The sequence below is a fragment of the Chrysochloris asiatica genome, unplaced genomic scaffold (genome assembly GCF_000296735.1).
Source record: "Chrysochloris asiatica unplaced genomic scaffold, ChrAsi1.0 scaffold00130, whole genome shotgun sequence".
NCBI lineage: Eukaryota > Metazoa > Chordata > Mammalia > Afrosoricida > Chrysochloridae > Chrysochloris > Chrysochloris asiatica.
In genome coordinates this window covers 2,707,758-2,720,533 of record NW_006408648.1, presented here as the reverse complement: position 1 = coordinate 2,720,533, position 12,776 = coordinate 2,707,758, and the positions used below count along the sequence as shown (strand labels likewise).

General features: G+C 43.8%; 1 protein-coding gene across 5 annotated transcripts in view; it reads left to right on the top strand.

Annotated features, from left to right (window-relative positions):
- The window catches only part of MYLK (myosin light chain kinase), a 318,431-nt gene extending 305,894 nt beyond the window's left edge, over positions 1–12,537 (top strand). For 4 of the 5 annotated variants that reach the window (XM_006869367.1, XM_006869366.1, XM_006869365.1 and 1 more), the window contains 4 exons: positions 668–791; positions 7,432–7,561; positions 8,981–9,112; positions 12,246–12,487. In XM_006869367.1, the coding sequence (XP_006869429.1) occupies positions 668–791; positions 7,432–7,561; positions 8,981–9,112; positions 12,246–12,487 (628 nt within the window). Of the gene's footprint in view, positions 1–667; positions 792–7,431; positions 7,562–8,980; positions 9,113–12,245 lie in introns of all 5 variants that reach the window. The other variant, XM_006869368.1, reaches the window with a different exon arrangement.
- The last annotated feature ends 239 nt before the right edge of the window (positions 12,538–12,776 follow it).

The following is a 12,776-nucleotide window of genomic DNA, read 5'->3' as shown; positions in this document are numbered from 1 at the left end:
ATAAGACAATTAGAATCATCCAGAACCCCTTTAGCTAAACATCACTGCATTTTGGTTATACTTCTTTCCAGTCAATTTTATATGCATGTTAGTATTTGGTTCGTTGAGTTTTATTAGAGCTGGGACAACTAAGGTTTATGATAATGACCCAGATATATTTCTAGATTCCCAGACCTTTCAGAGAGATTATGTGTGTGTTAGTGTAATTCTAAGGTTATCATAATTCATGGGTTATATGAAGCACATACCTCTTCGAGTTATAATAAGAAAGTCCCAATATTCAACCATATGTTAAAACATGGAGTTAAATGATTCTCAGAGGTTTTGGCCCAGTCTATCAGTCACTCTCTCTCCCAGACAGATGTTCAGAAGGATTAGGCCCCAGGGATCAATACAAAGAGCCCAGGCAAGTCAGCCCTCCAGCACTTACCTGTCCTAGACCCCAAGTGCAAGTCATGAAACACCATGCTTCCTTGGTGGTGAGGCCTTCTCAACACAGGCCTTGGCTGGGTCCACTCAGTGCAACCCAGACCAAGAGGGGAAAAAAACAAGAGCACAATGACCTGGGTCATGGATGGACTAGGAGCAGGGAGCCCTGGACTCGTGTCTGATCTGGTCTCTGAGGTTCCCTTCTGCTCAGAAATCCTCTAATCTCTGCCTCTATCAGAAACCGCCTGGACTGTACCCAGTGTCTTCAGCATCCCTGGCTAACAAAAGACACCAAGAACATGGAAGCCAAGAAGCTTTCCAAGGACCGCATGAAGAAGTACATGGCCAGAAGGAAATGGCAGGTAATGTGAAGTTGTACTTGCTAAATTCAAACCACCCTCATTCCCAGCTTCCCCTGGCCTCACTCCAGAAAATTTTCAGTTGCTTCTAGAATCAGCTGGGACCAATTTAGGCAGCGAGTATAGGTAGGGTTCTGCTGTTATTTCTGTCACCGGCCCAGCGTTGCTCAAGGGAGATGGGTTTCTGGGCTGCAACGGTCTCTCCAGTTCTGCTTAGCCTTGTCCCAGAGGGTCCAGTGAGGGAAGGCCTCAGGCAGCTTGGCCTGAGCTGGCTCATGCCCCTGACATTTTCATGTCTTCATGGTAGGAATGAGCAATGTTACCTTTAGGTCTACTTGGCAAACCTGGAGAATGTGATCTCCTTACAGGTATTCTGATAGTCTTACATTTCTTTATGATGAAAGACGAAGCCACATGATGTAAAGAAACAGGGAGTTCTTAAGTGGAACAAACAGTTAATGTGCTTAGCTGCTAACCTAAAAGTTGGAGGTTTGAGTTTACCCAGAGGCACCTTAGAAGAAAGTTCTGGAAATCTACTACCAAAAAGTCAGTTCTGGCTATTTACCCTCTAAGAAGGTCATATGTTACTAGCTGCATGTCTTTGGATAACTTTGCTGTGACTTTGTTTTCACATCTGAAAGTGAGGTTAAGAGTGATACCAACTTGACAGTATTGTGAGAATTAAATGAGTCCTGACGAGGCACGGTAAGATAAGCACTGGGCTGCTAACCACAGGGTCAGTAGTTCAAATCCGCCAGCTACTCCTCAGAAACTCTATGCTGGGTCACTATGAGTCAGAACCAACTCGAAGGCACACAATAGCAGCCTTCAAATGGCTTGTAGCACAATGCCTGGCACACAGTAAGGGCTCAAAGGTGGTAATAGTAGCTAATCTGTATTGAGGGCTGACCGTGTGTTAGGGATGTGCCAAGCCCATGTATTAAGTTTTTCAATCCTGTGAGGTAGGTATCATTATTAGCCCACTTTATAGACAAACTGAGGCAGAAAAGGGTTAGGAACCTGTCCCAGGACCACATAGATAAGAAGAAGGATCAGACCCAGAAAATGGCTCCACATCATGTAGTCTTCATAACAACACGAAATTGCCTTTGATAACAAAATTGATAAAATTATCACCCAAAGTCATAGGGTAATCATCATCATCCTCATCATCTGTTTTTATTTTTGCTATCACTATTGCCATTTGGGAGTCTTGGTGTGGTGCTGTGGGTTAATGCTCTGGACTGCAAAGTCGGTTTGAACCACAAGGTCTGCAGTTCAAGCTCACCAGCTGCTTCTTGGAAACCCTATACAGACTCGCTATGGGTGGGAACTGACTCAACGGCACTTAACAACAACAACAACATTACCATCTAACCATTCCTGGGCTACAAGAGGGTACATGGTTCCTATAGTCGAGGAATGTACAGTGTAATGAAGATTGGAAGCAGATAGACATAAAAGGGCATAGCACGCACCAAGAATGATAAACTATCAGTATAGCTCTCCATAACCATATATGAGTGTAGCTGGGAGAATGGAGCCAGTCCAAGCAGAGTTGGGTATATGATAAGGACATGCTCGCAGAGGAGGGCTTTAAAGTGGGCATGGAATGTGGGTTAGAAGAAAGAGAAGCAAGTATAAGACTGGGTCTGCAAGGTCTGTACACTTGGCTTGACAAGAGCTGGAGAGTCAGGGAATCTGAGGGCATTTCGACCTCTTAGTTGTTGCTAAGTGATGTGGAGTCGGTTCCGACCTATAGAGACCCATTATAGGGTTCCCAAGGAGTCGTGGCTTTGCACCATCAACCTGGTGGTTAGCAGTCCTGTGCTTATCCTACAGCACCACACCAGGACTCCAGACCTTTTTAAATGACAGAGACAAAGGAGATCGCTTGTTACAGGGACAAAAGGGACACAGGTAATTTGCCACACAAGGTGCCAATCAGAGTTCCCTTGAAAAACCCAACTTCATGCAAAGTTTCATGCAGAGGTTGAGAGACGGAGCAAAGGCGGATGCAAGCTCCACTGGTATGGGTTCAGGTGTGGTCCAGTGGAATGCCTCTTCAGTAGGAGTTAGTTCTTGGTCAGCCCCCTCTGTGAGATTTGGGTGGGTCTGAAATATAGCATGAGAGTTGGAACACCTGCCTTGCCCTCTGCTGCTGTTAAAATCGAACCAAACTCACTGGCAAGTCGATTCTGACTCACAGCGACCCTATTGGACAGGGTAGAATTACTCCTTAGAGTTTCCAAGACTATAAATCTTTGTGGGAACAGGCAGCCACATCTGCCTCCCTTGTAACAATGTGGAGTTAAATTGCCAGTACTTAACCCACAGGGCTCCTTCTGGTGTTTTTGTTGTTGTTAAATACCATGAAATTGGTTCTGACCCCTATGCACCACAAAATGAAACACTGCCCAGTCCTGCGCCATCCTCACCATTGTTATTATGCTTGAACCCATTGCTGCTGCCACTGTGTCAATCCAGCTCATTGTGGGTCTTCATCTTTTTCTCTGACCCGCCACTTTCCCAAACATGATCTCCTTCTCTAGGGACTGCTAACCTTCTGATAGCATGTCCAAATTTGAGAGACAAAGTCTCACCATCCTCACTTCTGAGGAGCATTCTGACTGTACTTCTTCCAATACAGATTTGTTTGTTCTTCTGACAGTCTATGGTACCTTTAATTGTCTCCTCCAACACTGTAACTCAAATGCATCAAATCTTCTAATGTCTTTCTTATTCATTGTCAAGCCTTCACATGCATATAAGGCTATCGAAAATACCATGGCTTGAATCAGGCTGCACCTTAGTCCTCAAACTGGTCTCCTTGCTCTTTAACACTTTAAAGAGGTTTTGTGCAGCAGATTTGCCTAATACAATACATTGTTTGATTTCTTGGCTGCAGTTTACAAAGGTGTTGATTGTGGATCCAAGCAAAATGAAGTTTTTGACAATTTCAAAATTTTTTGAAGAATGACCAAAGAGAGCGTATCAAACAATTCAATTTTTTTCTTGTAATATCATGACATTTTTCTGCTTATTGGGAGCATCACTAGTGATATTTTATATGGGTCCTACATTATTATTCAAATTTTACGGTACTGCACTAAACATTATGAAAAACGGGAGAATTGCAAGAGATATTTCTTACTGTGATACACAATTTATTGAAGAAAAACTGCTCCCATAGAGATCATTAGTGTGGCACAATATTTCTTTTAAATCCACTTAATAAGTGGGCCTTTGCAGTCTAAGGGTCAACTGCAGTATGTAAACAAAGTCCTAATGACTATGCTGGAGTCCTAGTGTGGCTCTGTGGGCTAATGCGTCAGACTGCAAAGCTGTTTGAACTGCAAGGTCAGTGGTTCAAGCTCACCAGCTGCTCCTTGGAAACCCTATACAGGGTTGCTATGGTTGTAATCGACTCCACCACGGCACTTGACAATAATAATGACTAAGCTGTACATATGTAGATGACTAATAATCAACTCAACAGTGCTTAACATATGATTGATTTTATTGTTGTTGTTAAGTGCTGTCAAGCTGGTTCCGACTAGCAACCCTGTAAAGGGTTTCCAAGGCTATAAATCTTTGCGGGAGCAGAAAGCCTCATCTGTATCCCATGGAGCAGCTGTTGTTACATGTCATCGAGTCAGTTCTGACCCATAGCGACCCTGTATAAGATTTGTGAGGAGCAGCTAGTGAGCTTGAACCACTGGTCTTGCAGTTCAAACTGACTTTGCAGTCCAGCGCATTAACCCACAGCGCCACACCAGTACTCCACAGACCTTGTAGTCCAGTGTTTATCATATGGAGCCACCACACTCCCACTATTGATCTTAGAATTCAGTTAGTCCAAAAAGGGCATACTTTAAATTTATATTAAAAGGAAATGTAAAAGGCATTTAGTGAGGAATAGCAAATGTGGGTAAGGAAATTGAACAGGCTTCTGTGTGCAAATTGGAAGCAAAGGCATTGGAGGCTCGTTGGTAGCCATCTTTATTTTCTTGGTCATAAAGAAGTACACATTTGATTCAATATAGCACAAATGATTTTTCATACCTACCACATTTGGATACTATGCAATTCCTAGGGGACTTCTGGTATAAACATGGGGCTTATGAAGGTTGTCTGGTTCTAGGGTGACCAACTTGTCCCGGTTTGGAGGGGACTGTCCTGATTTTAGCACTAAATGACCCATTTCCTGGGAAACACTACAGCCCTGGGAAAATTGAAATGGTTGGTCATCCTAACTGGCTCTAAAAGCGAGGGCCCTGCCCACAAGAAAGAAAGAGACTTTTCTAAAAAGAGAAATGAGAGAATTGAAACCTTACTTTTTTGATGCTCCAAACATTTTCAATCATTCAGTAAAGGAACAACCAATTTTCTGCTCAAAGTCTGGAAAACTAGAACATACAGATATATTTCTTTTTCATTTCTGCAAAATATCTTTTTCATAAAACAGTTTCCTATGATTAAATTCTGAAGCAGATAACTTTAAAGATTTTCTTTATAAAGCATTTCTTGTATTTCTCCCGCATGCTGGCAACTCATATTAGTCATTTTACTAAGAAATAAAATGAAGAAAAGGCATCATCTCTCTTCCTCATATCAGTGAAGACCAAATCCCAGTCAATCTCAATCCAGATGCTAGAATTAGGGAGTCCTGCTGCATATGTATGGGACTGGGGAAAACCAGAGCTGCAGGAAGCTCAGAATCTTCTAATCACCTCATTATTAACCAAGGATACTGAAATCCAGAGAGGGCAAGTGGCTTACACGAGGTCACACGGCAATCTGTAGTGACAGAGAACTAATCTGTCCCTTGTTGGGAATAGACCTTCTGAGTGAAGAAAGTCCTGGCCCAGGACAAGTCAGTATGTATATAGGCTAAAGGGAATAAAGACCTAAGAAGGACAAAGCTGGTGAGGAACTAGGCTGGTCTGTTGTTGACTCATAGTGAGAACTGTTGCGGCCACTTCTTGCCTGAGGCCAGGGTAAGATCTCACAGGAAGAGCTGGGTCTCAGCAGTAATCTCTCCCCAGGAGAGCAGGGAGGATTGCCAAGTGGTCTGCAGGCCAACACAGTTCAGCTGCTCATTGCTTCAGTGTCTTCTCCTCCTGACCAGCCCCACCTGATGTTCAGAGTGACCCCACCCTTTCAGGCACCCTACTTCCTCATGACAGCTGAAGGCCAGACCCAGACCCACACCATGCAGGGGTGTGTGTGAGAGGGCAGGTGGCCAGAGGGCACAGCCAGATAGAATGCCTGTCTAAAGTGCATGAAAACAGTCTGTAACAAGGTCAGGTGACATCACATCAGAAAATTGATCATGGTCATCAGTGGTGAGGCTCCACTTAAACCACACACACATACACAATTTGAAGTTAGAGGCCTGCTTTCTAGATTGCTCAAGATTGTGAGGTTTTACTGAAATATATTGAGTGTGTAAAGTTAATTCAGGCAGAAAGTGGCTTTGCCGGCAGAAGTTGAATGAGATCCAATGAGAATGCAAATTAGCTGAATATCTATGACAAGGCTGTGGCCTAACTGGCTCTCAGAAGGGCTCTCAGAAGAGTGAGCAGCCAGTGCGTGGTGGCATCTGCCTGCAGGGAGCACAGCATGTGGATGCCTGAAATGATGTTTCTGGGAGGCAGGTGGGAAGGACTTGATCATGGCTTCATTTTCTTATCTCCATCATTCCCAACTGCCTTTAAAAGTGGCTGAGGAACTTTGAAGGGTGAGAAACAGACACAGCTGTACATTACTGGGGACTTCTCTGCCCAAATCCACATTCAATAGAATTTTCACAGTGCCAAGAAAAGGCCTGTCAAGTTTTAACACTGTCCTGAGAAATTCTGCCCTGTTCTAAGGCAGCTAGTCTCAGAAAAGCAACGTGGTATTGAATTTTATTTTCCTCAGGTGCTTCTTTTGAATGCCTGCATGCACATCAGGGAAGAACAGTCTCCACAACCTCACTGTACAGCCATGGGCTTGTGCTGGGCCTAGCCAGAAAGTTTCTGGAAATCTCTTAAGTATCTGAATCATAAATAGAACTAAATGGGGCCTTGGAAACTATCTTATCCAACCCCTTCTTTACACAGAAAGGGAAACTGAAGCTCAGAGACCTATATTAGTTGCCCAAGATCAAGAGAATGCTTTTTTCTTTTCTTTTGCCTGAAGATCTGTGGGGTCTGTAGTAACTATGGTCTTGACCAATTAGAATCCTCTCACTTGCATTGTTTTATGAGAAACGGCCTCACTGGACTCAGTTAGCAATAAGTCTTTGGAGCTGTCTCAGCCTGCAGTTGCTTTATATAAACTATCCCTTTTATGGGAGTTGAAGCACAGTATGAGAAGAGTTTTTGTCTCATGTTGACCTTGTTTAGTCACATTAACGCACACATCAGTTCCAAGGCCCCATTCCATTCTCTGAACATCTTCTGACATACAGATAGTGCTGAGCAGAGCAAGGTTGGGCTCACTCCTCTGGCAGGACCTCAGAACTCAGAGGCCCGCCTTCCAGGGAACACAACTGCTTCTCTTGGGCTGAGCTGGATTCTTCTCCTCAGAGCCCCGAGCACTGCCCAGCTGAACCCAGGGACGCCTATCGACCCCAACCCCAGTGTCTATTTTCCAGAAAACGGGCAATGCTGTGAGAGCCATTGGAAGACTGTCCTCTATGGCAATGATCTCAGGACTCAGCGGCAGGAAATCCTCAACAGGGTCACCAACCAGTCCGCTCCATGCAGAGAAACTAGAATCTGAAGGTAAGGAGGTGTGGGAGGCATTTTCCAACCAGTTGATGAGGTTGGGAGATAGAGAAACATCCTGAGAATCTTTGTTGGTTTTTTCAAATTTTGAGTTGTTTTTTTGTAAAAGAATAATCTAAAGATAAATTCAGAACCACTTCTGGGTTGCCCTGACACTGAATCTAGAAGTTATTTTTAATGGCTTAATCCTAAAGGTAACTATTTTCAAAGGGCATACTATTTTTCATCCATTCAAACTGGATGACCCCAGCTAGTCTTTTGCCTATATGTTTTATAAGAATTAGTAAAGTATTATTAAAAGAAAATCTCCTTGTTATAAAAATCATACTTAGATATCGAGAGAAAAAAATACCATAAAAAGCACATAAAACTGTGTAGCTTTAAAAAATATATTTCCTCTTTTCTTTTTTTTTTTTCCATGCCTTTGTGTTTTTATTTTAAACAAAAATTAACTTATATAGAATTAATGTCATATTTGGGCATTTTTCATGATGCTGAACCACAGGTAGATTGTGATTGGAAGGCTTCTTCCTGGAGACCAGTAGGCTGGTGACTTGCCCCTTTTAGAGGCTCTCCCTCCATCTCCTCAGCCAAGGCCTCAGTCTCTTCCTATTTCAGGAGCACACAGGGCCTGACCCTTATTGTCCCTGAAGCACCTCATGTGGGCAGCGTTCCCCTGTGATACCTGGTGCTCTTGGTACCCACAGGTGAGAAGTTCAAGTCTAGATCCCTTTTGTGCACAAAAGAGGCTGCCAGGCTGCTGAGAAGCTTCCTTGTGTGTGGGGACTGAGTCTGCAATGCATGGGCTTGGTCCTTCCTACCCACTCCTGCCACTGCCCAGATGACCTAGCAGTAACAGGAAGGAGACCCCTCAGAATTACAGCTTTGCCCAGGACTTATCTCAAACCCTGATCTGCAGTGATACAAAATGGCCATACTGCCAAAGGTGGAGAATAAAACTGCTGGCAAGTTGGAGATGCCTCTAGGCTCTGGCCCATCCCTTCTAAGGAGCAGACTGAACAATCTGTTGGAGAAGGAGGGAAAAGGGGCACAGAGACCAGAAAAGTGGGTTCCGCCCTTCCCAAATATGTTCAACTGAATCCTGAAACAGCATGAAAAGCAGCCAAAAATCCTTCTTAAAGATGACTTCCTTTTTAAATGTGTCAGCATAAGGGAAGAGGGGACCCTGAACACAGCCTCCATTTGGACCCAGCTCTCTCTTCTGCCAGAAGCCATTTGGCAGTGGACCAACCTGTCCTTGGGAGAAAGGCATGATTATCATCCAGTTCTCTAAGATGCCGTATTTGCTAAATTATACAAATTTAAGGGGAGCGGGGGGAGGGAATCAGCTTTCCAATGAGGGGAGAGGAGAGAAGAAGGAATGGAGAATGACCGAGTCCTCTGCTTGTCTTCTAGAAGATGTCTCTCAAGCTTTCCTTGAGGCTGTTGCTGAGGAAAAGCCCCATGTCAAACCCTATTTCTCTAAGACCATCCGTGACTTAGAAGTTGTGGAGGGAAGTGCTGCTAGATTTGACTGCAAGATTGAAGGTAAGTTGTAGCTCTCCTTCCCTTTACCACATGTAGGGGATGGCCTGCTGGCAGGTCACCCACCATGTGCCCAGGCAAGAGCTCTGTTGTATGCAGCCTAGAAGTGGTTAGGAACAGCCAGGCTGTGAGGAAATAGCCACTCCTTTTCCCCTGCTTCCGGAAGAATGAATGCTCTTCAGTGACTTACAGAGGGGCACATTTGTCATTTTGCCTGCTTACCCAGCCACTGAGCCTAAGTTAAAAGGATGTGTCATGGGTCCCAATGGCTATGGAACATGCCTAATGAAATGGGCCCACAAGAAGCTCTCAAAGGAAGGTTGGTACAAAGGGCATAGGATGTGGGGCTGTGTGACCTTGGATGTCACCTCGCTCTTCGGAGACTCAAGCCCATCTCTTTAAAGTGATGTCTCATGCACTGAGTTTCTGGGTGATTCTGAGATGACATATGTAGAAAAAAAGGAAGCCTTTTAAGTCTTTTAAAGATGCTATGGAGTACAGGAGCTCTGGTAGCGTAGTGGTTACGAATCGGGCTGCGAACCTTAAGGTCAGCGGTTCGAAACTACCAGCCGCTCCGCAGGAGAAAGATGATGCTTTCTACTCCCATAAGGATTTACACCCTCGGAAACCCTGTAAAGGGTCGCTATGGGTCGGAACCGACTCGACGGCACTTAACAACAACAACAAATGGAGTACAGGAATAAGTTGTGAGGTGTGACTTCAAACTGAAGGTAGGTTGGAATCCAGGTGCTTGGGACAGACCCTTCCATCTGCCATCTCCCCAGGTTCCTCGCTGTTTGCTGGAAGAATACATTGTATGATCATGAGTTGTGTGAGCTCAAGGGAGCTACACCGATCTTAGTGTAGCACCTGAACATTTAGCAATATTGGTGATGCCCCAGATTGCAACATTCTAGAAAGGTAAGCAGCCAGTGCAGACGGGCCTGTTTGCCTAAAGGCTGTGACTGTTAGTTGCCAACCAGAGTGCAGGGTTTTTCCCATTTCAATCTGACCAGATTAAGCACAGAAGTTTATGAAACAACCTTCCCAAGGCCACGTAGCACAGGACAGCAGAGTCCAAATAAGCTATTCTCCAGCAATGTGACTATCTACTGCCTTTTGGGTAAAATAACCCAGAGTTAGGAATGAAAACAACAAGTTTTCTCTGGTGTCTTTATATTATGAAAATGCCTTGTATGACTTTCCCCTACTATAATATTCCTCCCTTTCAACTTAACTAAAAAAATAAGTAAGTAAAGTGGAAGGAGACTCCGGGTGGTGCAAATGGCTAAGCACTTGACTACTACTCTAAAGGTTGGTGGCTCAAACCCACCCAGAGGCACTTTGGAAGATAGGCCTGGCTGTCCACTTCTGAAAGGTCACAGCCTTGAAAACCCTGTAGAGCAGTTCCGTTCTGCACACGTGGGGCAGTAGCCACAATAATAGCAGATCAAATCTGGCAAACAATGATAGCTCACAAACAGTGAAGTGGCGGACGGCCTTCTCCAGTGTGGAAATGCTCAGGTTCAGGGCTCTGCTGGAAGCTTGGGAACCATGCCTGTAACTCTCACCATTACCATTTTCTTTAGGTCTTCTGAAATTGTTTCCTTTTTAAAAATTACTATAACATAGTGATTATTATTTGTATGCTAATTTTTCTCTTTGGGATGATTTCCTTGGTATTTGTTTAACTTCTGACTGAAGGAAGGGCTGGTGAGACTAAAGCATTTGGGTGCTGCATTTTGGTTTTCGTTTTCATGTAGATATTGTTTTGATAACATTTAAATTTCTACTTTAAAGAAAGATAGAATTCTTAAATTCTCACATACAATTTTTATTCTGATTGGGGCTATAATTCTTTCTGTAAAACAGTTTTTCCAATTTATGAGAGCAAGTCAGTTGGAATGTATTATACAGCTGTGGCACTATAGAATAAGCACTGGACTACGAACCGAAAAGTTGGTGGTCCAAACCCACCAGCTGCTCCTCAGCAACCCTATACAGGGTAGCTATGAGACGGAACCAACTCGATGGCACTTAGCAAGTATATGCATATGTCTGTATTGTATACATTTTTCATGGTGAACTTTGCAGAAATCTGACTAATGCATAAAGTGAAGCTACTCAGCGTGCTCGATTTCCAGTTCACTACAGGCCGATTATCTGCTTTGGAACAGACTCAGACAAACATGGCTGTATTTTTCCTAGCAATATCAGCTCCTCTAACTTACACTTTACATATCTGTAAGCAACCTTACTGAGCTACAGTTTGTAGACACCCATTTTAAGTATACAGTTTATTTTTACTAGGTTACAGAGTTCTGAAACCAGCACCACAATCCAATATTAGAAAATTTCCATCACCCCAAAAAAGAACTCCTGCGTCCATTTGCTCAGTTATTTTTCATTTTAATTTATTTATTTAAGTTAAACTTTTCTACAAGATTTTTACATTTTTATTTCCATCTAAGAAGATCTTTAGCTCTGAGTGTAGTGTATAGTTGCAGTTGGGGTAATATTGCTGGTAGTATTGCTATATCCGGTTAAAGGAAGAATGAGGGCAGGTGCTGTTGTTGTGAAGTGCCGTCAAGTCAGTTCCGACCCACAGCGACCCTGTATAGGGTTTCCGAGGAGCAGCTGGTGAGCTTGAACCACTAACCTTGCAGTTCAAATGGCTTTGCAGTCTGGTGCATTAACCCACAGAACCACACCAGGACTCCAGGGGTGGTGGTGGTGGTTATGTGCTGTGGAGTTGGTTCCAACTCATAGCGACCCTGCACAGGGTTTCCGAGGCTGTAAATCTTTACAGGAGCAGAAAACCTTGTCTTTCTCCCGGGGGACAGCTGGTAATTTTGAACTGCTGACCCTGAGGTTAGCAGTCCGATCCGTAACCACTACGCTACCAGAGCTCCTTCCAAGGGGTAGGTATAACCAACTTTAAAATACTCTACTTGTGGTTTCAAATATTAGGATTTATAATACACACCCGTTTTCAAATGTAAATATCCGAATGGATACAAAAAGGAACCCTCATACCTTTTTGTTCTGTTGTCCTCTTAATCAATAGAGGTAACTTAGAAGTTTTTAGCATGAATGGATGAGAGATTTTGAATCACAATTTCTCCCTGTGATGCAGGATATCCAGACCCTGAGGTCGTCTGGTTCAAAGATGATCAGTCCATCAGGGAGTCCCGCCACTTCCAGATAGACTACGATGAGGATGGGAACTGCTCTCTAATTATTAGTGATGTCTGTGGAGATGACGACGCCAAGTACACCTGCAAGGCTGTCAACAGTCTTGGAGAAGCCACCTGCACAGCAGAGCTCATTGTGGAAACCATGGAGGAAGGCGAAGGGGAAGGCGAAGAGGAAGAGTGAGATAGAGCCTAAAAGAAGCTATTTCTAAGTCAAAAAGACTGTTTCTCTAAGTCAAAAACAACAAAAACCAAGATATTAAAAGCACCTAGTGTGGTAGAGTATCTAGTTAAGTCATTTGGGGTTGATTCTTCAGCGAGAGCAGTTGATACCCAGCAGCGTAATCTATCAATGGGCATTAATCTGAATTAGCCGGCACCTTAAGGAACCCTGGTGGCATAGTGGATTATGCATTGGACTGCTAACCACAAGGTCAGCAGTTCAAATCCACCAGCTGCTCCATGGGAGAAAG